This window comes from Brienomyrus brachyistius, chromosome 5 (assembly GCF_023856365.1).
Source record: "Brienomyrus brachyistius isolate T26 chromosome 5, BBRACH_0.4, whole genome shotgun sequence".
Classification (NCBI taxonomy): Eukaryota; Metazoa; Chordata; class Actinopteri; order Osteoglossiformes; family Mormyridae; genus Brienomyrus; species Brienomyrus brachyistius.
In genome coordinates, this window is record NC_064537.1 from 827,833 (window position 1) to 855,762 (window position 27,930).

General features: G+C 45.5%; 1 protein-coding gene across 2 annotated transcripts; it reads left to right on the plus strand.

Annotated features, from left to right (window-relative positions):
- Positions 1-341: 341 nt before the first annotated feature.
- On the plus strand, positions 342-27,930 carry LOC125741751 (complement C3-like). Of its 2 annotated transcripts, XM_049013046.1 has the most exons (41): positions 342-480; positions 4,376-4,571; positions 5,176-5,338; positions 5,548-5,618; positions 5,815-5,897; positions 5,976-6,058; positions 6,173-6,260; positions 6,369-6,474; positions 6,779-6,899; positions 7,250-7,365; positions 7,627-7,773; positions 8,190-8,399; positions 8,856-9,050; positions 9,420-9,569; positions 9,670-9,799; positions 9,974-10,045; positions 10,463-10,660; positions 11,005-11,122; positions 11,736-11,824; positions 11,920-12,059; positions 12,139-12,351; positions 12,792-12,852; positions 12,947-13,033; positions 14,116-14,319; positions 14,476-14,551; positions 14,640-14,799; positions 14,928-15,026; positions 17,141-17,291; positions 21,448-21,611; positions 21,747-21,905; positions 22,114-22,173; positions 23,224-23,308; positions 24,088-24,136; positions 24,685-24,775; positions 25,305-25,394; positions 25,491-25,596; positions 25,767-25,856; positions 26,160-26,240; positions 26,910-26,993; positions 27,100-27,238; positions 27,504-27,930. In XM_049013046.1, exons 1-41 carry the CDS (start codon positions 404-406, stop codon positions 27,640-27,642), a joined length of 4,941 nt encoding a protein of 1,646 aa, XP_048869003.1. In that variant the 5' UTR covers positions 342-403; the 3' UTR covers positions 27,643-27,930. The 2 variants fall into 2 exon arrangements, with proteins under 2 accessions (XP_048869003.1, XP_048869004.1); XM_049013047.1 differs by lacking the exons at positions 342-480; positions 4,376-4,571; positions 5,176-5,338; positions 5,548-5,618; positions 5,815-5,897 and having other exon boundaries at positions 6,041-6,058; positions 6,173-6,189.

Below are 27,930 nucleotides of genomic sequence, written 5' to 3' on the forward strand. Positions count from 1 at the left end.
AGAAACACCATATAAGCTCACTGAGCTCTGCCCTAACCACCTATGATATCTCTCTCTTTTGTTGAATCTAGAATAATGAGGGTTTTTGGGAAACACTCGCAAAACTCGCTTATTCTTTCGTTTTCTTATTTGTTATTCAGTAAGATTGATCATTATCGGGAAGCTCACTCCTGATTGGCTGCCTCCCCAGAGTAAACACCTCATCAGTTCTACAACATTCCAGTAAGAAAGCTGCAATGGGGGACTATCTGAGATTTGTTAAATGCAGTATCTTTGCTGGGAACAAAGGGGTGTTTACTCTTGGGGGTTGGAGAAGCGAAAGAAGGGGGGAGCAGGTATGTATAAAAGAGAAGATGAGGAAGGACAGACACTCTGTCTCCAGGCAAGCAGGCAGGCAGGCAGGATGCGGGCAGCGATGGACCTTCTGTGGCTGGTGTCTTTCACCCTGATGCTACCCGCCCTCTATCAGTGCGATCCACTGTGAGTAAACTGCTAATCTGGATACTCATCCGTACAGACATATTCTGAGTAAACTGCCAGTCTGGATACTCATCAGTACAGATATATTCTGAGTAAACTGCCAGTCTGGATACTCATCAGTACAGACATATTCTGAGTAAACTGCCAGTCTGGATACTCATCCGTACAGACATATTCTGAGTAAACTGCCAGTCTGGATACTCATCCGTACAGACATATTCTGAATAAACTGCCAGTCTGGATACTCATCAGTACAGACATATTCTGAGTAAACTGCCAGTCTGGATACTCATCAGTACAGATATATTCTGAGTAAACTGCCAGTCTGGATACTCATCAGTACAGACATATTGTGAGTAAACTGCCAGTCTGGATACTAATCAGTACAGATATATTCTGAGTAAACTGCCAGTCTGGATACTCATCAGTACTGACATATTCTGAGTAAACTGCCAGTCTGGATACTCATCAGTACAGACACACTGTAAGTATTCTGCCAGTCTGGATACTAATTAGTGCAGACATTTTGTGAGTACACTGCCAGTCTGGATACTCATCAGTACAGACACACTGTAAGTATTCTGCCAGTCTGGATACTCATCAGTACAGATATATTCTGAGTAAACTGCCAGTCTGGATACTCATCAGTACAGACATATTGTGAGTAAACTGCCAGTCTGGATACTAATCAGTGCAGATATATTCTGAGTAAACTGCCAGTCTGGATACTCATCAGTACAGATATATTGTGAGTACATTGCCAGTCTGGATACTCATCAGTACAGACACACTGTAAGTATTCTGCCAGTCTGGATACTAATTACTGCAGACATTTTGTGAGTACACTGCCAGTCTGGATACTCATAAACACAGACACAATCACTGTTGTGTAGGTTAGTTTTATAATTTATTCCATTGCAGAATACTGAATACATGCTCAAAGAAGTCATTTGCAATATTTTCTGTTATATCACCCCAGGTCATTTAATCTAAATCCTTTGGACTGCTTTCAAAAACTTACTCATAAATACATTTCCCTCCACAATTATTGGCACCCCTTGTAAAGACTTGTAAAAAGGGTTAGATAAAATGCACCTTTTAGTGAAGTAGCTTCATCTTACACTGAAAATTTTAGAAAAATCCAACCTTTCTTTGAAATAAATATATTCAAAGAAAAACAAAGCCTTCATCAATAACTAATTATTGTCAACAAAAACAAGTGTCACGATTATTGGCAGCCCAGCATTTAATTCTTTGTACAACCTCCTTTTGCCAGTATAGGAGCACTGAGTCTTCTCCTGTAACAGAGCAGGCATCTGAGACCATTCCTCTTTACGGAATCTCTCCAGATCACCCAGGGTCCTCGGCCCTCTCTTGTGCACTCTGCTCTTCAGTTCAGCCCACAGGTTTTCAAAGGGGTTCAGGTCAGGGAACTGAGATGACCATGGCAGAGGCTTCAGTCTGCGATCAGCAAACCATTTTTGTGTTGATTTGGATCATTGTCCTGCTGGAAGATCCAGTGATGGCCCAGTTTTAGTTTTGATTTAAAATGTCCTGGTATTTCATGGAGTCCATAATGCCATGTGCTCTAATGAGGTTTCCAGGGCCTTTGGAGGAAAACCAGCCCCACAACATCACAGAATCTCCTCTATATTTTACAGCTGGGATGAGGTTATTTTCATTATAGCCATCCGTCTTTTTACGCCAAACCCACCTTGAATGTTTATTGCCAAAAAGCTCCATTTTGGTTTCATCCGCCCATTGAATTTGGTTCCAGTCAAAATTGTAGTGGTGTTTCACAAACTCTAGGTGCTTACATTTGTGGTTAACTGACAAAAATTGCTTTTTTTCTGTGCTATTTTAAACTGAATCAAATCTGGAAATTTTATAACTCCCATTTGTATGATATTTGCATTCGACTTCATTTATTAATCCAATGACCCTCTTCTGCATTATATTTATTGTTTGCAGATTACTTTTATATGTGTTTCGCCACACTGTCACGATCGAGGAAGAGCGGACAGGCGATCATGCGGGCAGGTGGTCACAGACCAGGCAGACAAGGCGAAATCGGGATATCTAGGGTTTTAATCGGGGAACTAGGCAAGGAAACATAGAAATCACACCTAACCACAACAGATCCACAATGACGGACAGGGGAAACAGGTCAGACCAGGACTTAAATACACCAAGACTAATTAAAGGAATCGGACAAAGCTGGAAACGATCAGGGAAGCACACATGGGTAATCAGGGGGCGTGGCACACACGAGGAGCGGACGAGCCGGGCATGACACACACGAGGAGCGGACGAGCCGGGCATGACACACACCTCTACACAATAGCTCAAATATGGTAAAAGTCAAGTACAATATAAGGTATAGAGTGAATACAGTCAATTGTATTGTATACAGTTCATAATTTTCACTCAATATAAAATAACACAACTAAAAACAGGAATAATATGTTGTTAGACATGTTTACTCTGCAGCCACGTAAAACATTTCAGTCTCTTATGGATGATAAAAGCGGTCTGCTAATGCCATTCTGTGCAGACAGGCGTGTTGTCAGGCAGCTTTCAGATCAGTCTACATGTCTATTTTTCACATGGTTTTATGGAAATTTGGATATAAACAGGGGAAGACTAGGGACCTGAGGCTGACATGATTTTAAACAAAAAGTAGCGATGAGGATGTAGCCTTAAAACCTCAATTTATGTGTGACTGTGATGGAATATAGTTACATGTCGTTACGTGTATATCATTACTGCCCAGCCCTGACTGTGAGGACACTGTCTGGATCATCACACATACGCACATTAATGTACTTCTGCAGCATGAGGAGGAAATTTGAAACACAGTCCTGGACTTTTCAGTCGGTCTAAAGGGTCAACGTGATGGCTCAAGTAAAGGCAAACAATGAAAGATGGATTAATCAGCAACTACAAATGTAATGTTTTTTGAGCTTGACTTCTGGAAAAAGTTTGAACTTTGATCAATTATTTGGCAACTATTTAGTTGTAGCAAAAGTTAAAGGGGTTCTTCTAAAAGTTCAACCAGCAGCCTGATTGGCCAGGGATAATGAAGATATTCTCCAATCACCATTTCCTATCACACACTTCTAGGCGCCTGAATGTTTTTACTGAATCAACAGAGAGGACTTACAGACCATCTACTCTGTACGTTTGATATTCACACAGGGTCATATCTAAACAGCATAAAATAACGCTGAGTGGTTTTGCTAACAGGAAACATGCAGCACATGCATCTGAGTGGCTTCAACCTCCCACAGTTTAAGTCAGTTTCTTCTAAGACAGGCCTTTGGTCAGCATCTGTTCCATAATACAATTTAATCCAGACCGCATGATCGATCACCCCCATCCCCACCTATCCAGTGCACTGGGGGGCAGTGGGAGTGGACCTTGCCTTTGTATAGCTGATGGAATTTAACCCTGGATGAAAAAATTTGGACACCCCTGCTATAAAACATCAAACATTAACTATGTCATTGGATCCCTCACCTTGGACTGTGGTTTGAGGCTTGTTCCTGATGAGAGTCGGCTGAATGAGTTTTGTTAATATACATTTTTTGAGCCCTATAAGTGACAAAGATACAACACTTCACTCACCAACCATCACACACGCTCGCAGTCTACAGCAGCGCCTGGGTACCTGTGTTATGGACGGTCTGTATGTGCTGTGAGCACAGCCTCTCCTTTCCCTGTACATCACACCCCAACCATCACACACGCTTACAGTCTATGATAACGCCTGTGTATGTATGACTGTGCCTGGGAATCTCTGTTACGGACGGTCTGCATGTGCTGTGAGCACAGCCTCTCCTTTCTCTGTGCTTCTCTTGGTTAACTTAGCCCGTTTGGCCCTCCCTCTCCTCAGCTACATCATGAGCGCCCCCAATCTGTTGCGTGTGGGCAGCAAAGAGAAGGTATTTGTGGAGGCCCAGGAATACATTGGAGGTAACATCGAGGTGGAAATTTCAGTAAAGGACTTCCCAGCCAAAAACAGGGAGTTCTTCCACAAAAAGGTCACTCTCACCTCTCACAATAAATTCCTGCTTCTTCAGGAGATTGAAGTAAGTTCATTATCTTTATTCTGAAATAATACATATTTCATGCATTAGAATGTAGTTATGAATTGTCATTGTTGACATGCCACAGCACACTTTGCACAACAACGAAATGCGTTCTCTGTATTTAACTTATATATGACTTAACTTATGTATGACATAGTAGGGGGCAGCTAATTCAGCGCCTGGGGAGCAGTGCTTGGGGGCGGTACCTTGCTCAGGGTACCTACAGTATGTGGTACCTTGCTGGTCGGGGAGTCAAACCTGCAATCTTTCAATTAGAAGTGCACGTCCCTCACCATTAAGCCAGCACTGCCCACATGAAGTGGTGGCTTAATGAACTCTTGAAGTTATAAAGTAATGCCTGGATGTAGAGCAGCCTTTCCTCCTCAGGCTTTGGCTTTGCTTAATGTCCTTCGTACTCCTTTGACGGACTTGCTCTTACTCGCCCTCCTTTCCGTGTCAGTCATCAAATGTTTCGTGCTGAATGTCAGCCACAGTATTACCTTCCCTTATTGTCTTGTCCAGCACCTGTTTGTTATACATTTTCTGTCCTGTTAGACAGAAAGGAAGAACCATCTTATGATGATGCATTTTTCCTTCAACCTAGATCAAAGAAGATGCATTCGACAGAACATCAACTAAAAAACAGTATGTGTACTTACAAGCAAAGTTCCCCCAACATCAACTTGAGAAAGTAGTTCTTCTGTCCTTCCAAGATGGCTACATTTTTGTTCAGACTGATAAAACCATCTACACACCAACCAGCACGGGTAAAATGAGAGAGAATTTTTTTTATTATAAGAACAAAATAAAAGCAGTTGTGTAAACTGTGTTCAAAATCTGTAAAAAGTAGTCAGGCATTTGATATGAAAAATATTGGGATTCATTGCAAACAATGCAAATACGTTCTATTGTTTTAAAAGTTCAATAGCTGAATAAGCTGATGTTTGCTCCGGTTACTTATGAAAAAATGTTTCAGTTCATTACAGGATCTTCACCCTGAACCCCAGCATGGAACCTGCTGACAAAAGCGTTTTTGTTGAAATCATGGTAAATAATTGTTGTCAGAATTGCTGCATTTTATCTAAGACACTCTGCAGTCTATCCCCTGAATATCTGAGTACAGTTAACATCAATGGGTTCCTGCCAAGGACCAGCATAGACTAACTGCTGTTTAGATTTTTTTCCAGACACAGTCCGTAACTAACTGCAGCCGGCTTACAGAGAACCACTGTGTATCATTTAGAACCCTGAGGGAATAACGATTCACAGAAGCGAAGCGTTTTCAGGAACCAAATCAGAGATCTTTTATCTGCCAGAAGTGATCAGGTCTGTGGTCTGAATGCCAAAGCATCATGCTCCCACCCCCACCTCCAGTACGATGACCTCTCACCTCTCACATTGCAGCACTGGCACATGGAAGGTGGTGGGGAAATTTCAGAAGAGTCCACAGATAAATTTCACTGCTGAGTTTGAGGTCAAGGAATATGGTAAGTCAGTCGTCCATGGGCGGAATACACCAGCCATGTGTAGAACTATATATAACAAACAGCTGTCACTGGTTACATGATGTTTATTGTGTTTTTTCACCTACAAACTTCTAGTTCTTCCAACATTTGAGGTCAGTCTGAAAGCTGAACAACCATTTTTCTATGTGGAAGATGAAGATCTGCAAATTGGCATAACAGCCAAGTAGGAGGGTTTGATTGAATATCAATTGAATCATTTTTACATTTATTCTTTTGTCTTTGATGACATATTTCTGTGCTCTTCAAGCTGGTCTCTCATCTGGCCCTGAAGGTACCTCTATGGGAAGGAGGTGAATGGAAAGGCATTCGTGGTGTTTGGCTTGATGACTCCAGAAGGAGAGAAGAAGAGCCTTCCGGGGTCTCTCCAGAGGGTGGAGGTCAGTTCTTCTGCTCCATGAGAAAAGGCTTCCTTCCTAAAAGCTTTCAGCAGAGTCTCTGAAAGAATAAATCCCTTCTAATTTCCCACATGCTGACCGAGTGTCACCCATTAATGAAGGCACCTTGGGTTGGGTTTTCCATGGCATTCGAGTAATGGGACACACAGCCTGACGTCGCTCATTCTGGGAGATGGGAATCTCTTAGTGCTGCTTAACTGAGAACTGGGAATCTCCCTGGGCTTCCCTGCTCTTCCAGTCTTTTGGCCAGCAAAGCGAGTGACCCATCTGTCCCCCCCACCGCCAGATCATCGAAGGGAAGGGAAAAGCGACACTGAAGACGGAGCACATCCTACAGGTCAGCCCCAACATGGAGCAGCTCGTTGGATCGTCCATCTATGTGTCTGTCAGCGTCCTGACCAATACAGGTAAGCTCACAGCGCCACCTAGCACTACACTGCTGTACTAACAGATACTGCTTAATGTATCAGTATGTGCAAGTAAATAACAAAAATAATTTTATAATTATATAGTAATCGTAGGTGAAACGTATTCATTGCTAGACTTAAATGAGACTTTGTCATATCTGCAGCCTGCGTGGTTTAGTACAATAATACTTATTTCACTTTCCATGAGCAGCTTTCTGGGCATTTTGGTATCATAACCGAGTCCTGACACATCGATGTAGCTGCCAGTGACGTCACATTCACATCAGCTGTGTAGGATCAGGCTGTAGGCCCAGAGCGGCCTGCTTAAACTCACCTCCCATCTCTCCAAGGCACGGAGATGGTGGAGGCGGAGAAGAAGGGCATCCTCATCGTCACCTCACCCTACTCCATTCACTTCCAGAAGACGCCCCAGTACTTCAAACCCGGGATGCCGTTTGACATTATAGTACAGCGACTGTCAGAGCCAACACCCTTCATTGTTTATTCTCTATTTTGTATGAAATCCAATGAAGCTGTTGGCATATTTTTAAGCTAAACATTATATTTATGAATAGAAATACACATTTTAGTTTTAAAACCTGCAGAGTATTTATGCAGTATTAGGTCACTGTTAATGTGATACTGAAATACACCTTTGTGCTGCCAGACGTGTCCTCGACAATATCCAGGGCACCATTATGAGCTTTCCTCTGTCGTCCCTCAAAAGGTTTACGTGACAAACCCAGATGAAAGTCCTGCTGAAAATATCCGGCTGAAGGTTTCTCCAGGAAATGTGTATGGCGATACCAACAAGGAGGGCCTGGCCAAGCTCACCATCAATACTGGCGGGGGGGCCAATGACCTCAAAGTTACTGTGAGTTACCGTGAACGCAAAGGGGAGTGTAGCAGCTGGGCTTTCTCTAATTACCAGTAACACCAGTATTACCACCCCCCAGAGAGACCCAGACACTGAGCTGGGCCAGACCAAAGGTTCTGGTGCAGTTTCTCTCTAGGGCTGCAAAGTTTCCTGAACGTCAAATATTCAATCTCATCACATTGTTAATTACATTTTTAAGCAAATCCAGAATACAAACATTCACCCAACCATAAATGTTAATCCAGTTGAGGGTCCTGGTCAGTCTGTAATCTATCCCAGGAAGTATTCAGATTTGACACCTTCGAAAGGTTGAATCCATCTTTTAGTCTGATAAAGTTACAAAAGTTAAGTCTTCAGTTTTACTGTTGGTCATATAGGGGTAACTGCGCTTCCATCTGTGTGTTTTTGGCCAGGTTGAGACAGTCTTGGAAGAACTGCAACCACAGCAACAGGCAAGGAAGACGATGGTGGCCCAGCCCTACAGAACATATCAGAACTCCCAGAACTACCTGCATATCGGGATCACATCAGCCGAGCTAGTAATCGGCGACAACCTGCTCGTAAATCTGAACCTTAAGAACAATCCAGGGGTCCAGGATCAGATCAGCCACTTCACATACCTGGTATGCATATACCACTCGCATTTTTTAAAATAATTAGTTGTAGGTCTATGTTGTAGGTCTATGCTGTAGATCTATGTGTCTAACTGCACATCTGACATATTTGGAATGTTTGTATATAATCTCCAGGTATGGTATACCTCTTAGATAGTTATTATATTTAATTCCAGGTATAGTATACCTCTTAGATAGTTATTATATTTAATCCTGAGTAGGGTATACATCTTAGATAGTTATAATATTTAATCCCGGGTATGGTATACCTCTTAGATAATTATTATATTTAATCCCGGGTATGGTATACTTCATAGATAATTATTATATTTAATCCCGGGTATGCTATACATGTTAGATACTTATTATATTTATTGCAGCCGATTATACTGCTGTTGTATTTAAAGCCCCAGTTGACTTGACACCTGAAATTTTAATGCAGGTGTTAAATTTGCACCTGCACAGGTAGTGAACAAAGGACAGATTGTGCATGCAGACAGACAGGAGAGGCAGAAAGGTCAATCACTGGTGACCTTGTCGCTGCCGATCAGGAAAGACATGATCCCATCATTTCGGCTGGTGGTTTATTACCACCTGGGAGCAGCAGAGGTGGTGTCAGACTCGGTCTGGGTGGATGTGAAGGACACCTGCATGGGGACGGTATGTGAAGGTGCTGCTGTTTAAGCGTGTGACAGCCTGTGTGCAGTTCTGTGGCTGTGTGTGTTTTTTGTGCTGTTTCCAGGTTATTGTGCACCATCGTACAAGGCCTGCACCAATCACATGTGTGTGATGTGTGAAGAAGGTCTTTCAGTGACCACACTGTATCAGCTGTGCTTATGCTGTGTGAAGAATACGTACTATCTGTTATCGCCACCGCATCACCGATGTTTGTTATGTCGCACTGATGTTTCGTCAGTGACATTGTTCGATCACTGATGTTTCTGCCATTCCGTCTGTGTTTCTCTGTCAGGGATGTTACTGCTGGTTCAGTGATACCCAATGACTTTTCCTTTCTTTTTTGACCAAAAGCTCAAAATCACCTCGAAGAAGACGCAATATCCACCACGTAGCAAGTTCACTCTGAACATTGAGGGCGACCCCGAGGCCAAGGTGGGGCTGGTGGCCGTGGATAAGGGTGTCTACGTGCTGAACAGCAGAAACAGACTGACCCAAAGCAAGGTAACACATAGTGTTTACCATCAGCTTACAGATTCACAGGCATCTCAGTGGTGTATGTGGGACAGTCATGCTGTCCTCTGCTCTGTACTGTTGGACACAGATCTGGGACACGGTCGAGAAACACGACATCGGCTGCACGGCGGGAAGCGGTAGAAACAGCATGGACGTCTTCTATGATGCCGGTCTGATTTTCCAGTCCAATGCGAATGTGGAGACCAAATCCAGAACAGGTGCTGCTCCGTAAGAAACGCGTGCAGAATATTAACATGTGCTGGGGGTGACTTTCTACACCCAGGTTATAATGGTTAGCGCTTGTGCTTTACGGTCTCGGTGCCCCAGGCGACTCTGTTAACCTGCCCCCTCGTCTCTCTACCCTCCTCCCCCTCTCTGCCCTGCCACTGCAGAGCCTCACTGCCCCGCCCCCTCAAAGAGGCGGCGCCGCTCCATCACCTTGCTGGACCTGAAGTCCTCGTTGGGTAAGACTCGCCTTTGGCATCTACTCCAGACACACATTAGTAGACACAGCTGGGATGTGTACTCTACCAGCTGTGACCCATGATAAATATGTTGTGTGGTAAAGTTGCTACCTGCCATTCAGGTGGGGTGTGTGGTTCAGTGGGGTAATGGTCTGTACCCATAACTAGAAGGTCTCATGGTCTGCAGAATTTCACTTTTAAACCCTTGAGCAAGACCCTTAAAATCCCAAAGTTCCATCCCACCATTGCAATTATACGATATTTTGGATAAAGGCATCTGCTACGTACAAAAAAATGTGCAACTCTGTAAATCCACCCGCTAACTTGGAGGCTTTTGTCTGTGCAGGTTTATGTCTCTGGCAAGAAGAGGGGGGATCTTTTGGCCCCATTTACACTTTTGGTTTTTATGCCACTCAGTCGGCAAATACAGCACAGAGCTGCAGAAGCAGGGCTGCGCAGACGGCATGGTGGAGAGCCTGATGGAGTACACCTGCGAGCGCCGCGCCGAGTTCATCATCGACGGGGCCGAGTGTGTCAGCGCATTTCTGCACTGCTGCAATGCGGCTGCAACAAACCGGCAGAAGGCGGCCAATGAGAACCTGGGGCTGGCACGCTGTAAGTCCCACCCCTGACCTGCTGACTGTGGCTCAGGGCTCTGTGCTAAAACTTCTCAGATCTGGCTTTGCCACTGAGTTTGCATTTGATCCGATTAGACAAACAGACAAGGTGCAATGGCAGTACACATAGCACCATGTATACATTTAGTAAGGACTTTTAGTTTTTGAAGTTGGTGTCAGTAGTACTTTCTAGCAGTTACTTTTGGATAAAGAGGCTGTTTTTGTGCCTATTCATGTTGAGGAGATGCAACAGGAAAGGAAACTTCTTGCATAGTTTAGCTGAGTCTGCAGGACACGTTATCACTCAAGACATCAACTCGCACCATCCTTGTCTAACTGCAGCAGACGATGATGAAAGCTACACCCCAGACAGAGACATTGTGTCACGCACACAGTTCCCTGAAAGCTGGCTGTGGCAGGAGGAGACACTGCCAGCGTGCCCCAGAGGAAGGCCAGACTGGTACGACTCACTGCCTATCAGTCACACTCAGGATGAATTATCAGCCATTTATTAGTCTGTGGCTGCTCACCGCTTTGATGTGACGGTATCAGTTATCACTCCGTGGCTTGTAGCACTTTCATGTGACTGTATCAGTTATCACTCTGTGGCTGCACACCGCTTTGATGTGACTGTATCAGTTATCACTCTTTGGCAGTGTAGCCCTTTCATGTGACTGTATCAGTTATATCTCTGTGGCTGTGCAACCCTTTTATGTGGCTGTATCAGTTATCAGTCTGCAGTTTTGCAGCCCTTGATGTGACTATATCAATTTTCAGGCTATGATTGAATAGCCATTTGATATAACAGTATCAGTTATCAGTCTGTGATTGCACAACCATTTGATGTGCCTGTATCAGTTATCAGTCTGCAGCTGTTCAGTCATTTAATGTGACTGTATCAGTTAACAGTCTCTGATTCCATAGCCATTTGATATGCTTAATCAAAATATAACTGTATCCCATCTGCATTGCTGGGGCAGCTGAACTGTCTGCCTGCAGCAGAAACACACTGCTCTGTAACTCAACAATTCCTTTCTGTTTTTCTTAATTTTTCGTGTTTGTCTCCCATCCAGTGCTTCTACATCAATGGATATTACAAATTTTTTGAAGGACTCCATTACCACCTGGGAGGTCACTGCTGTCAGTCTGTCAAAAAAAAGTGGTAATGTATCTGTCCATTCTGGCCGAGAAATGCACATTTTAGTGAGTTTTTATCCACATTTGAAGCAAAATCACAAACACACTCCCCCTCTACAGGAATCTGTATGGCGAGCCCCTTTGAGATGAAAGTGATGAAGGACTTCTTCATTGACCTGAAACTACCCTATTCTGCTGTGCGAAATGAGCAGCTGGAGATCAAAGCTGTACTTTACAACTACATGGAGAATGACATAAGAGTAAGGTCTATCTGTAGATCCTCTCCACTCCAGACCCCCCACCTGAGACCTCCAGGATAAACATGAAGCATCTCCACAGGTTCGTGTGGAACTGATGGAGACTGAGACAGTGTGCAGTGCGGCCCACAAGAAGAGGAAGTACCGGCAGGAGGTGGATGTGGATGCAATGTCCTCCTATGCTGTGCCCTTCGTCGTTATCCCCATGGGCCTCGGGGAGCACTCCATTGAAGTCAAAGCGTCTGTCTATGACTCCACCTTCAGTGATGGTGTGAAGAAGAACCTGCTGGTGGTGGTTAGTGCCTTTCTTCATCTGAGTCCCACATCTGTCCATCAGCATGATCTTAGTAGAGTAAATGGTAGCTCTGATCGATGCTCTCGAGAGAGTCTCAATATCTGGTATTGCTGGTGTCCTGGATAAAAACCAAGATCCAGGTATTTCATGACTTCTTAGGCATGGCCATCAGTATGTGTCTGCAGGGAGAATGTCGATCTTGTCGAGAGATTTACTTTCCTTGGCAGCAACATTCCTGTCTTTGGTGACTCTTCCTAGGAAGTCAGCAGACAGATTGGAAGAGCAAGGATGGTGCGAGTTTCTTTCTGTCCAGTTGTCGACGTCACTTGTTCGGTCTATAGTCCGACTGTGTGAAAAATGTTCACTTTCCTGTTGTATTAATAAGTTCGCCAGACTTCAGCTAAGCACCTTCCTTTTGGGTTCCTGTGTTTCTTTGACAGCCTGAAGGGATACACATCAGGAAGGAGATTAAAACAGTCATTCTGAATCCTGCTACACACAGTAAGGCTTCGACCTGGATTTCTGTTGCTGTTACAAACCCTAAATGCCTGTTAAGTGAATGAGTGTGCGACAGCCTTGTACTTGATCCTTCCAGATGGGAATCAGATGGAGACAGTTAAGGGTGCAGATCTGAAGAATAGGGTGCCTGGGTCCCCTGCTGACACATTCATCAGTGTGACCGGTGAGGATTCCACCCAGAGCCCTTTGATGACCTTCTGTGATAAGGGTGATGTTGGGTGATGTAGTCTACCCATTTGGTGTATGTTCACGTATGTGCAGTTATCCATTCTAATGTACAGTGGCAATATGTAAACCCTTTGGGATTACCTGATTTTATGCATTAATTGCTCATGAAATGTGACACAATCTTTAACTAAGTTACCATTATGAACAAACACTCAATTTTAACTAATAAAACATAGACTATTGTACTGTTCTTGTACATACAGTATTGAAGACATCATTCAAACATTCACAGTGCAGGCTGGAAAATGTATGTGAACCCCAAGGCTATTGACTTCAACAAAAGCTAAATGAAGTCAGAAGATGCACTCATGGAGTCCATTAAATGAACTGAGATCACAGCTGTGGCTTATAGTCCTAGACTTGTAAAATGTTTTCAGCTTGTTATTCACAAACAGGATCAGTTGTTGTGAACCATATCTTGGTAAAATAACATCTTGGTATGCCTGCACTCAAGAGTTGTCCTTTTATGACCAATTAATGCAGAAAACTAAGTCATTCTAAAGGGTTCACATACTTTTTTGGCTATATGGCTGCCAATTGAGCAGAAGTTTACAAGTATTTACAAGTATTTTTTGCAGTCCAAAGCAAGGCAGACAATACATCACAAATGTAAAGCTGTCAAGGAGCCAGATTTGGTGTAATGGCTGGTAGGGCAGAGCTTTCGGTGAGTAATGAAGAACAAAGTCAAGATGGTGTTGGAGCAGGAGCCATAGAAGCACTGCTAAAACCCAGAATCAAAAGCTATTCAAATAAAAACAAGGAGACATTTCCTGCAAACTCAAGTGCAAAACATAAAAAGAGAGCATCCAGTGTTGCCAATGGAAACCAATAGAACTGTCAGTGAAGCAGCAATAGGATGAGGTTAGTTAATGTGCTTCAGGAAGAGATGAGTCTGAAGATGTTCCCTGAAGGCTGTGTGGCATTATACTGACCGGGTACGTTTAGCTGGGTGATGCCACATGGTGTCGGACTCAACATAACAGGGGTCCAGCTTCACATGCTGCATCACTCGCTCAGGTGAGCAGATTGGCCAGACCATCTACCAGGTCATCAGCGGCTCACCGCTTGGGAACCTCATCCAGCAGCCATCAGGCTGCGGGGAGCAGAACATGATTGGCCTCACAGGACCAGTAATTGCCACGCGCTACCTGGACAGCACAGGCGAGTGGGAGAAGGTGGGAGTGGATAAGCGAGAGACTGCCATCAAGTACATCCGCACAGGTGTGTCAAACACAGGCTTCACACTCCTGAACTACATCACCCTAAGCAGACCCCAGACTGTTTCTCTTGACCACTGATAAACATGTATGGATTTCTGGTACTGAGACTCACTAAGAGACATCAGATCCAAAAATTTAATCATTTAATTGTACTCAGGTTATATACAGGAGCTGACGTTTCGCAAGGACGACGGATCATACAGTGTTTGGAAACATACACCAAGCAGCACCTGGTGAGCAGTAACTGATTTTACTAATAGGCGATTCCATCGTTGACCAGAACTCCACTAAACTCAATACTCTGCATCATCCCACCCCCAGGCTGACAGCATATGTGACCAAGGTGTTCGCCATGGCATATCGTCTCATCAGCATTGAGGAGAACGTGATCTGCAGTGGCACAAAGTGGCTGATCTTGAACGCACAGGAGCCTGACGGCACCTTCAAAGAGCATGCCCCAGTCTACCACGGAGAGATGGTGGTATGTGATGAGCAGCTGTCTGACAAAACATACATTAGGGGCAAGAAAAACATTTTCTCAAAATTATATCATTAGGTTTGGAGTCCATTTTGTAACAGTCACAGTGTCTGATCTGATCTGATTCACAGGGAAACGTGCGAGGGAAAGACGCTGATGCATCGCTTACGGCGTTTGTCCTCATCGCGTTGCAGGAAGCGCGTCCGATATGCGGAGCAGACAAAGTCGGCGTGAGTACACCTGGGCATCAGCTCGTCCCTCCATTGTGACTTCCCCATCAACCTCAAAGACGTGCATGTGGGGGAGAGCAGGCCTTTCCTGCTCATATTCTGCCCAAACTCAGAGAGTCACGCAAAGCATTACGTCACGTGGCAGTACGTCACACAGTATTACATCACATGACATTACATCATATGGCATTACATCTCATGATATTACATCATATGGCATTACGTCACATGGCATTACATCATATGGCATTACGTCACGTGGCATTACATCATATGGCATTACGTCACGTGGCATTACATCATATGGCATTACGTCACGTAGAATTACATCACATAGCATTATGTCACACAGCATTACATCACATGGCATTACATCACATGGCATTACATTAAATGGCATTATTTCATACAGCATTAAGTCATGCTGAATCACATCCCACATCATCACATCATACAGCATTATGTCACACGGCATTACATCATACGGCATTACATCACTATGGGGTGCCAAGTGTCAAGCAGTCATTTTTGTGCACAAAATACATTCTTTGCCAGAAAAAGCATTATTTCATAACAAAATCAAGCAATGCCTTGCTGCATTTTCTTCACAGAAAGACAAACATGAATCATATTTTGTCCACGCAAGCATGAAGATGTCTCTTCTGCACAGAAACCGAAAGCAATGTTTCATTTTGATGAACTTGTAAACTAGAATTGGTGATAATCGGCACCAAGATTATTCATTGGCTTAAAAATATTACAAGTGTAATAAAAATAGTGAAACTATTGAGTACATGCAACAGTAAAAGTATAAGCCCAGGAGTTATTTGAAATGTTATTACCTTCAAATTCAAATTAAATGACATTACATGGGTCTGCAAAATCAATCCCAGCGTTCCATATTCTGCTGACTGGAAGGCACTCCCCCCCAGGGCACCTACTACATGCTTTTCGTGACTCAGCAAAACACTAAACGGATTTTGTGGTTCCACAAAAGTACTGCGTGATTCCAACAAATCAATTTCTTCAACAAAACTGGCTTTTAGGACTGTGCATTTCATCCAAATAATGACTTTCTTTCATTCACGAAATACATTTTGCCCACAAAATGACTTTTTTTTCCATTCATGAAATGCATTTTGTGCACAGAATGAATTTTTTTAGTTGATAACATTTTGTTAACTAAATGACTTTCTTCTGTCCACCAAATGCAAGGTGCTGGTGTCAATTCTGTGCACAAAATGAAACATTTTGATTTCTGTGCATGAAAGAAAGTGAAGTTATAATAGCATAAGTCCTTATACTTTCTTAGACAAAAGGCACCACTGAGGTACCCTAAGCAAGGTACCACCCCCAAGCAGTGCTCCCTGGGCATTGAATTAGCTGCCCCCTGCTATGTCATGATTTCATAAGTGGGTTAAATGCAGAGGACACATTTCGTTGTAGTGCACTGTGTGCTGTGACCACTGTTCACCAAAATCTACATAATATTTTTGTTTATTAAGTGACACCAAATTTGTAGTGTACATCACATGGCATTATGTCATACACAGCATTATGTCACACGGAACTACGTCATATGGCATTACATTATACATTATGATGTCATGGCGCACTACATCATACTTTGGATGTAACCAGAAGATGGTGCCAATTAGGGCTCCTTAATATCGCATCGTAATGTACTCACACAATGCTACTCGTAACGTATGGCGCAAGCGCTATAATCACCAAGGCTTTAGATCACGGGCGGAACATTTGGACAGACGCCAACTTTTCACTAGTATACAGACATTTACTTAGATGTTCTGGCTGTTGAGCTGTTCCTTTCTTCAGTGTGACTTCAGTGCTTATCGCTTCTATGCCATACCGAAACGGTAGCTTGTGCATGCTCCGCTAACCGAATTTAATAAATATAAGGATGCGCCAAATATATACAGATTACTAACTTACAGGCATCACAATATGCATGTCATTAATATTTTACGTGTACGATTAAATTGCTCACCAAGCTGTGGGCGTAAGTAAACATCTGTATAGTACTCAGAAGCTGGCATCCGACCCTGGTAATTACTGAGCATGCACCATGTAATCAACAATGTTTCTCTTTCCAGAGTCTGCCGGATAGCATCAAGAAAGCCCAGGACTTCCTGACCGGCAGAATCCGCACCCTAACCAACCCCTATGCTGTGGCCATGACCTCCTACGCCCTGGCCAACGAGGGCAAGCACCAGGTGGACACCCTGATGAAGTTTGCATCCAGAGGTAAGCTGAACAGCTGTACTGGAGCATCGCAAGACAGAGGAACGTTTAGCAGAGGACATCAAAACATTCAAGTCACGTGTTAAATAATATTGTCATATGTACAGTAAGCAGCCAGAAAATCTTACTCTGCATCTCCATTCAGGTACCAGTAACCACAAATTAAAGATATAAAAATTAAGATGCTGAAAGCAAAATACAATTAAATAGCAAGTAAAAATGAAAGAAGTACAATAATTTCTGACACATAATATGTGAACACAGCGCAATGTAAACATATAATGCAATACAGACATCAAATGTAATGTAAATATTATGAACATCGCAGAGGAGTGGATTAGTAAGAGGTGGATAACCGGCCAATCCTATGTGCAACAGCAGTTCTTCAGCACGAGGCACAGTACTGTGCCGTATGTAGTTACTATTATTATTACTGTATAATTGCTATGCACTGTATTATTACGCACCATATTATTATTATTATTATTATTATTATTATGCACTGTATTATTACGCACTGTATTATTATTATTATTATTATTATTATTATTACGCACCCTCTCCTGGAGCCGAAACCTTATCGCGGTGGAGGGGTTTGCGTGTTCCAGTGATCTCAGGAGCTATGTTGTCTGGGGCTTTATGCCCCTGGTAGGGTCACCCAAGTCAAACAGGTCCTGGGTGAGGAACCAGACGAAATGCGGCTCAGAAGACTCCAATGAAGAAAAAGATTTTGGACCCACGATTTCCCTTGCCCGGATGTGGGTCACCGCCCCCCCCCCCCCCGGAGCCAGGCCTGGGGGTGGGGCTCGAGGGCGAGCGCCTGGTGGCCACGCCTACACTCATGGCGCCTGGTCGGGCGCAGTCCGAACAAGGCACGTGGGTCCCCCCACCAATGGGCTCACCACCCAAGGGAGGGGCCATAGCGGTCCGATGCTATGTGATCTGGGCGCCGGCCAAAGGCGGGGACCTTGGCAATCTGATCCTCGGCTGCAGAAGCTAGCTCTAGGGACATGGAATGTGAAGCGAGGTTGTGAAGTTCCGGCTAGATATAGTCGGACTCACCTCGACGCACGGCTTGGGCTCTGGAACCAGTCTCCACTCTGGAGTTGCCCGCAGGGAGAGGCGCCGAGTGGGGGTGGGCATACTTATTGCCCCCAGGCTGGGTGCCTGTACATTGGGGTTTACCGCAGTGGACGAGAGGGTAGCCTCCCTTCGTCTTTGGGTGGGGGGACGGGTCCTGACTGTTGTTTGCGCTTATGGGCCAAATGGCAGTTCAGAATACCCACCCTTTTTGGAGTCCTTGGAAGGGGTGTTGGAGAGCGCTCCTCCTGGGGACGCTCTTGTTCTGCTAGGGGACTTCAATGCTCACGTGGGCAATGACAGTGAGACCAGGAGGGGCGTGATTGGGAGGAACGGCCTCCCCGATCTGAACCCGAGTGGTGCTTTGTTATTAGACTTCTGTGCTCATCATGGATTGTCCATAATGAACACCATGTTCAAACATAAGGGTGTCCATATGTGCACTTGGCACCAGGACACCCTAGGCCGCAGTTCGATGATCGACTTTGTAGTTGTGTCGTCGGACTTTCGGCCGCATGTCTTGGACACTCGGGTGAAGAGAAGGGCGGAGCTGTCAACTGATCACTACCTGGTGGTGGGTTGGCTCTGCTGGTGGGGTAGGAAGCTGGACAGGCCTGGCAGGCCCAAGCGTATAGTGAGGGTCTGCTGGGAACGTCTGGCAGAATCCCCTGTCAGGAGGAGTTTCAACTACTACCTCCGGCAGAACTTCTCCCATATCCCGGGGGAGGCGGGGGACATTGAGTCCTAATGGGCCATGTTCCGCGTCTCCATCGTGGAGGCGGCTGACCGGAGCTGTGGCCGCAAGGTGGTCAGTGCCTGTCACGGCGGCAATCCCCGAACCCGCTGGTGGACTCCGGTGGTGAGGGATGCTGTCAAGCTGAAGAAGGAGTCCTATCAGGCCTTTTTGGCCTGTGGGACTCCAGACGCAGCTGACGGCTACCGGCAGGCTACGCGGGATGCGGTTTTGGTGGTTGCTGAGGCAAGTTTGGTGGGAGAAGTTTGGTGAGGCCATGGAAAATGACTTATGGACGGCTTCAAGGAGGTTCTGGTCTACCATCTGGCGGCTCAGGGCGGGAAAGCGGTGTAACTTCAACACTGTTTATGGTGGGGATGGTGCGCTGCTGACCTTAACTCGGGACGTTCTGGGTCGGTGGAGGGAATACTTCGAAGACCTCCTCAATCCCACCGACACGCCTTCCGATATGGAAGCAGATTGTGGGGACTTGGGGGTGGACTCGTCTATATCTGGGGCGGAGGTCGCTGAGGTGGTTAAAAAGCTCCTCGGTGGCCGGGCCCCAGGGGTGGATGAGATTCGCCCAGAGTTCCTCAAGGCTCTGGATGTTGTGGGGCTGTCCTGGTTGACACGCATCTGCGGCATCGTGTGGACATCGGGGGCAGTGCCTCTGGACTGGCAGACCAGAGTGGTGGTCCCCCTCTTTAAGAAGGGGGACCGGAGGGTGTGCTCCAACTATAGGAGGATCACACTCCTCAGCCTCCCTGGTAAGGTCTATTCGGAGGTCCTGGAGAGGAGGGTCCGCCGGATTGTCGAACCTCGGATTCAGGAGGAGCAGTGTGGTTTTCGCCCTGGCCGTGGAACAGTGGACCAGCTCTATACTCTCAACAGGGTTTTGGAGGGCTCATGGGAGTTTGCCCGACCAGTCTACATGTGCTTTGTGGACTTGGAGAAGGCATTCGACCGTGTCCCTCAGGGAGTCCTGTGGGGGGTGCTCCGGGAGTATGGGCTACCAGGCTTCCTTTTAAGGCTAGTTCGGTTCCTGTATGACCGGTGCCAGAGCCTGGTCCGCATGGGCGCCAATAAGTCGGACTCGTTTCCGGTGAGGGTTGGACTCCGTCATGGCTGCCCTTTGTCACAGATTCTGTTCATAGTTTTTATGGACAGAATTTATAGGCGCAGCCAGGGCGTTGAGGGTGTCCGGTTTGGTGACCTCAGGATTAGGTCTCTGCTTTTTGCAGATGATGTGGTTCTGTTGGCCTCATCGGACCGTGACCTTCGACTCACACTGGGACAGTTCGCAGCCGAGTGTGAAGCGGCTGGGATGAGGATCAGCACCTCCAAACCCGAGACCATGGTTCTCAGCCAGAAAAGGGTAGAATGCTCTCTCCGGGTCGGGGATGGGGTCCTCCCCCAAGTGAAGAAGTTTAAGTATCTTGGGGTCTTGTTCACGAGTGTTGTGAAAATGGAGCGGGAGATCGACAGGGAGATCGGTGCGGCGTCAGAAGTCATGTGGGCGCTACATCGGTCTGTCATGGTGAAGAGAGAGCTGAGCCAAAAGGCGAAGCTCTCGATTTACCAGTCGATCTACATTCCTACCCTCACCTATGGTCATGAGCTATGGGTAGAACCGGAAGAACGAGATCGCGAGTGCAAGTGGCCAAAATGAGTTTCCTCCACAGGGTGGCTGGGCTCTCCCTTAGAGATAGGGTGAGGAGCTCAGTCATTCGGGAGGGGCTCAGAGTAGAGCTGCCGCTCCTCCGCATTGAGAGGAGCCAGATGAGGTGGCTCGGGCATCTGATTAGGATGCCTCCTGGACGCCTCCCTGGTGATGTGTTCTGGGCATGTCCCACTGGGAGGAGGCCCCTGGGGAGACCCAGGACACGCTGGAGAGACTTTGTCTCTCGGCTGGCCTGGGAACGCCTCGGGATCCCCCTATAGGAGCTGGATGAAGTGGCTGGGGAGAGGGAAGTCTGGGCCTCCCTGCTGAGACTGCTGCCCCCGCGACCTGAACCCGGATTAAGCGGAAGATGATGGATGGATGGATGGATGGATTATTACGCACTGTATTATTATTATCATGCACTGTATTTTTACCCACTGTAATTATTATTATTATTATGCACAGTATTATTATTATTATGAACAGTATTATTATTATTATGCACTGTATTATTATTTTTCTAACTTACCTACAAATTCCACTGAAAGACAGACTTAGGGAACGGATCTCATTCATAACCTGGACGCTGCCTGTACTAAAATTCGTTACGCTAATTGAGTGTCAGGTTAGATAAGTTCCGCATTTAGCCTAATTATACAGTGATATTTTATGGGGCCCTGTAGATAAAACCCACTGGCCGGTCATTGGGAGCCATCTCTTCACCCTGGAGGCCACTGCATATGCGCTGCTGGCTCTGGTCAGGGCCAAGGAGTTCGACAAGGCCGGACCCGTGGTGGAATGGCTGACCAAGCAGCAGTTCTATGGCGGAGGGCATGGCTCCACCCAGGTATAGACCTGCAGGTGTCGCCAAATCATTGGAGCCAGACTAATGTCCAGATCGATGACATCAAAAACAAAAAGTTTAGTTTATCTATGTATTAGATGCAGCCAATGGAATGTCATCATTTTGTTTTGTCCCCAGGCCACCATCATGGTCTTCCAGGCCGTGGCTCAGTACTACACAGACGTGACTGAACTGAAGGACATCAACCTTCAGGTGGATATCAGCGTTGCAGGTCGCAGTAAACCCCTCGCATGGACCTTTAACAAGGGCAACGCCTACTTAACCCGCTCCCTGAAGGTGAGACACAGGTGGTACAGTGCTCAAGAAAAAGCTTGTATATACTGCACAGCACTTTAATGGAAACTGAGGTATGTATGTATGTGCTTGTATGTAGCATCATGTGTATGAAAGCATCTGAACATTCCCAGAAGGATGCTGTGCAGATAGCTGATCACTGGCTTTAAGTTCCCTGACGTGCATAGTAAGGCAAACTCTATGTCTGCAGGTCAACTATAATCAAGATCTCAACATCACAGCGAAAGGGACCGGGCAGGGGGTCGTGTCGGTGAGTCTGCCTGCGCCACCTGCTGTGAGGAGGAGGCGGGAGAGTCTCCATTGGGTTCACATCAGATCTAGAAGTTCAGAGGGTTCATCCTCTTGTCCTGAGCAGGCAGACCCTAGTGTGGCCCATCCTTATGTTATCACAGTGTGATATATTTTATATTAACGAAGATGTCTTAAGGTATTAAGGCTGATTTTAGAATTCATTGGGAGGGTCTCAGCTTCCTTTATGCTAACCATCGACCCTTTATGTAAAAAGAAAAACAAATGTCATGACACAGTAGAGGGAGAACCCAGACACAGCCGTAGGTAGGATTGCGTGAGGTTTATTCACAATCTGAGGCTAAACAAAAATCAAGCAACCAAAAGTAAAGGGCCTTGAGGGGTCAAACAGAAGGGAGACCAAAGCTAGCAGTGAATGGGATCAGGAACATGGTAACAGACAGGGGAGGTACTCTGCATACCGGACCATAGCATACCGGACCATAGTATACTGGGCCATAGCATACCGGACCATAGTATACCGGACCATAGTATACTGGGCCATAGCATACCGGACCATAGCGTACCGGACCATAGCGTACCGGACCATAGCATACCGGGTCATAGCATACCGGACCATAGCATACTGGGCCATAGCATACTGGACCATAGCATAGCAGGCCATAGCGTAGCAGACCATAGCATACTGGGCCATAGCATACTGGACCATAGCATACCGGGCCATAGCATACCGGGTCATAGCATACCGGACCATAGCATACCGGACCATAGCATACCGGACCATAGCGTACCGGACCATAGCATACCAGACCATAGTATACTGGGCCATAACATACCGGACCATAGCGTACCGGACCATAGCGTACCTGACCATAGTGTACCAGACCATAGCATACCAGACCATAGCATACCAGACCATAGCATACCGGACCATAGCGTACCGGACCATAGCGTACCGGGCCATAGCGTAGAGGATCAATGCACTCTGGACCATATCATACCCGACTGTTGCATATCGGGCCAGTTACCAGCAGAACCATTCTTACCACAGGTCATGACCATGTACAACGCCTTACCTGCTGAAGAGAAAGTGGCCTGTAAGAACTTTGACCTGAAGGTGAAACTGACAAAAACAGGTAATTACAAATACTAAGTAGAAGGGAGACCTTCGGCGATCCTTTGGCCTACACTCCTTATCTGGGCCTTTAACACCATAGTAAAATTCTATTCCATGGGGGAGGGTAGTCTATCCCAGGCAGCACAGGACGTGAGGCTGGGGGACACCATTCGCATAATGTTTGTGGGCAATATAGAGACCAATTAACATTCCTGCATGTCTCTGAACTGTGAGAGGACAATGGAAGCACGAGCAGAAACAGTAAAATATGAGAACACGCAAACACACACACACATATAAACACGCATATAAGCACATGCACACACACACATGCGTGTGCGCCCATACATGCATACACATGTACAGACACGTATAAACACACACACACACTTGTGCAAATACTTACATATATATATGCACACGCGAATATACCTCTGCTGCCACCTTCAGGGCTGGGGGTGCGTGTATGCATGTATGTGTGCGTGTGTGTGTTTATATGTGAGTCTGAGTGTCTGTGTGCTACCCCCAGCATAATGGTGCCTCAGTTTATCATTTTCACTCATAACTTTGTGTGAACGGATCACATCCCCCCTTTTGAGGACATAGATACTGTAGATACTATGGAGTTTTCCTTAAAGATCTTTTAGTCATCAAGTGTCCCAATACAAAAAAAGCAATAGTAATAATAAATATATAGTAATAAATAATAGACTGTAAATTAAGACCTTAAACTTGAGTCTTTCTTAGTACTATTCTGTATAATACTCATTGTAAAATATACACTCCTTTTTTTCTTAGCAACAAAGCAGGACTACCTGGAATCGTACAAACTTGAGATCGACATGACGTAAGTCAACATGTTTCAGTCAGACAGTGCAGCATCTGTTGTCCAGTCTTATTATGTCTATAATGGCGTTTCTTATAGCATTTTAAATTGAACTTTAATATCAAACGGAACATAGTAAAACATTTGTTGATTCAGAAGAATTGCCAGGGCAGTCTTTGAAATGGCATTAACACAGCAGCTATGGAAATGGAGACTTTGTATCAATGGAACATGAGTCGCAGAAACGGAGACTCTGTATATACGGTATGTGAGTCACAGGAATCGAGACTCTGTATAAATGGTATATGAATCACAGGAATGGAGACTCTTTATAAATGGCTCGTGAGTCACAGGAATGGAGACTATATAAACAGCACGTGAGTCACAGGAATGGAGACCCTGTATAAACAGCATGTGAGTCACAGGAATGGAGACTCTGTATAAACAGCATGTGAGTCACAGGAATGGAGACTCTGTATAAACGGCATGTGAGTCACAGGAATGGAGACTGTATAAACGGCATGTGAGTCACAGGAATACCCTTGCCCTCTTTTTGATCTGTTCCCTAGGTACCTGTCTACAGAGAGAGATGCCACCATGACTGTTCTGGACATCACCCTCCTCACTGGCTTTGTAGCAGATCAGGATGACCTGAGAAGGGTAAAAGGATCATAATCCCAAACTGACGTCTGTCTTTTGTAAGGTGGAGCTTTTGTATAATGTGACTGTCTGGTATCCCATCTTGTGTGAAGATTTGGGTGATATGGGAAAAATATTATATAATCTTTTCAGGCAGGATCTTCCAAAATCTTATCACAGTTCTTTTCATTTTGTTTTGTAAAAGATTTTCCGAGTTACCGAAAAGTAACCATATCTGTTTTGGAAAATCCAAAGATCTTCTATATTACTGATATTCTACTTAGGAACCAACTCTTCCATGTCGTCCAGGCCACTACATTGCCAAATAGGGAATGTCTTGCCTGTTGTGTATTGAATGTATCTAACTGAATGTATGACACTAACGATCTCTCCGTAAAGGCAGATTGTGTGGACATTTTAGATGTTCATGACCTAATATCGTCAAATCGCACACCCCTAGTAAAGAATACCTAAGGATCGAGGGCAGTGTACAATGTTCATGGTCCTGCCGCTCAGAATTATGGGTGATGGCCTTCTCTCTGTCCCACAGCTAACCACAGGAAAGGACAGGTATGTTCAGCGGTTTGAGATGGACAAGCAGTTGTCTCAGAAGGGCTCCCTCATCCTCTACATGGACAAGGTGTGAGGCCTCCACAAGCGTTCCTCAGGGTTCTGCTCGGGTTTCTGCATTTTGACCTGTGCAGTGACACATCTGCCACACTTCCTGTTTCTCCAGGTCTCTCGTAAGGTGCCTGACAGAGTGGTCTTCAAGCTGCACAAGGAGCAGAAAGTGGGCATCCTCCAGCCCGCTGGCATCACTGTCTATGAGTACTACTCTATGGGTGAGTGCCAGCCCTCCACTCACAACTCGCCATCTTCATGCCTTTGACCACCCCGTTTTACTCAATCATGGGGCAACGAAGTGTCTGCTGTCACTAGGACTTATGACCTTTAAGTCCAGAGGATCATCAAGCAGCCTCACTTAATGCAACTGCTGCTGCTGCTGTTGCAGAGAATCGCTGTACGCAGTTCTACCATCCAGAGAAGATGAATGGGAGCCTGAACCGCATCTGCCATGAAGATGTGTGCCGGTGTGCTGAAGGTATGAAATGTCACTCATGAGTAATAACCAAATGTATTAAGCATGAGTTTCCTTTTCAGTACATAGTACGAGTGAGTCTGGAGTCTGTTCTGATCCTCCAAAATCACGGGAATGTGGGATGGAGCTGAGCAGGAGAGTTGATGTTGTTTGTCTTTTTATTTTTAAGTACAGGCATGCGATTCTGAGTTCCCCCTGCCCTGTGTTCAGACCGCAGGCACTCTCTAACATCATTCTGGATTTTCACTTGTATAACTTTTCATGGAAAATTGATGTATGGATAGTAATTCTCTGTTGCCCCCTTAGAGAACTGCAGCTTACAGAAAAAACTTGGAAAAGATGACCTGGACCGCTACACAGAAGCATGTCACGCTGGTGTCGACTATGGTACTAACCTTCTGAAGTATGCTAAGTTCACACTACACGGTTTTAGCCCAGATTTTCCACTGATCAACAGTATCTGGAAATCGCCAACACAAGCCCTACATCAGAGGCAAATCGGTGTTTGCACAGTGCTGGCAAATCGGCACTCAGTCGCTGTTCATGAACTGTTCAAAGACAGAATCCGACAGACTCGTCAGTGTGTCATAGATGCACATCAAATATCCGGCAGGTTAAATATCTGGACCTGTCAGTGACTCCAAATCCTGTGGTGTAAAATGTGTTGTGACCCGGTTGCAACTGGCAATGAATGTGGCGATGAGCTATAGCCAGTTACTTGGCAAACAATGGAGGAGGAGTTATACATTATCAACAAGCATTTCCTGCTGTTGCTTCTTGCATGTGTTTTCTTGACAAAACGTAGTTTGGAGACCAGATAGACCCATCGAAGATTCCTCCTGGTTAAAGATCTTGTGGAGCTTGTGGCCCCTGATGACTGGACAAGTTGTGCAGTTTAAACAGTACAGCAAACAGATGTCTTTGAGAGTCACGTAATGTGAACTTGGCATGTCGTGGTGCTTCATCAGATGCGGAGGGCTGCAGTAGAGCATAGACACAAAGTCCAGCATGTGGGCGTGGAGATGTGTGCTCATGAAGCCCTCCTGGTTTTCACAGTTTACAAAGCCATGGTGCAGGATGCTGTGCTCTCTCATACCCTGGACCATTTCATCCTACAGATCGTCGAGGTGATCAAAGAAGGTACAGCCTGACCTGGTCCCAAGCCGGGCTTCTTCTGAATCTCACCAGGACGTCGCTCTGTGTAAGCCACTGTAACTGCCCATCCGCTTCCTCTCTGTCTCACCAGGAACCGACACTGGGGTTCAGGGCCAAAGACGCCAGTTCATTTCACACCCTTACTGCAGAGACGCAATTGACCTGCAGGTGGGAAAGACCTACCTGCTGATGGGCAAGTCGGACGACCTCATGAAGGGCGACAAGGACAGGTGGGGGCCGTTCTCACATCTACTCTTTATATGTACAACCAAAGATGCATGTAATTATCCAGCCCCCAACATCGAAGCTGCTGCTGCCATTATCCACAAAACTGGCTGAGTAAGAAAGAACTTCCATCCCTTTGGTGTAGATAGGAAGAAGAGGGCAAACTTATTTACTGTTTTAATTTATACCGCTATTTAGAGCACTCCTGATGAATGTTGTTCACCGATGTGGCTCTGAAAACCTGCCCTGATCTGATTTATTCTGCTGCAGTCTCTACATGCTGGGAGGTGGGACGTGGATTGAGTACTGGCCCACCAACGAGGACTGTCAGAAAGAGGAATATCGGCAGACCTGCCTGAGCATCACAACTTCCACCACAGACCTCTTGACTTTCGGCTGTCCCACCTAAGCTGTCACCTGTCCGTCTGTGTGTATGCGTGTTTGCCCAGGTGTTGTCCTTTACAATTTCCTGCCTGAGAACATGTTGGTTCCTCAGCCGTACTTCACCTGCTTACCACACAGAAGAATGTAAACTTCTAAATCTTCCGGATCTCTCATAGCTTTTAAGTAGAACCTTCCTTCTAAATGAAAATGAAAATGAGAGAAGTTTCAGTTTCAATCTTCACTATGTTTTGATATTTCGACTCAAATTGTCTGAAATGAAAAAATAAAAAACATGAACATATGGAAATAACAA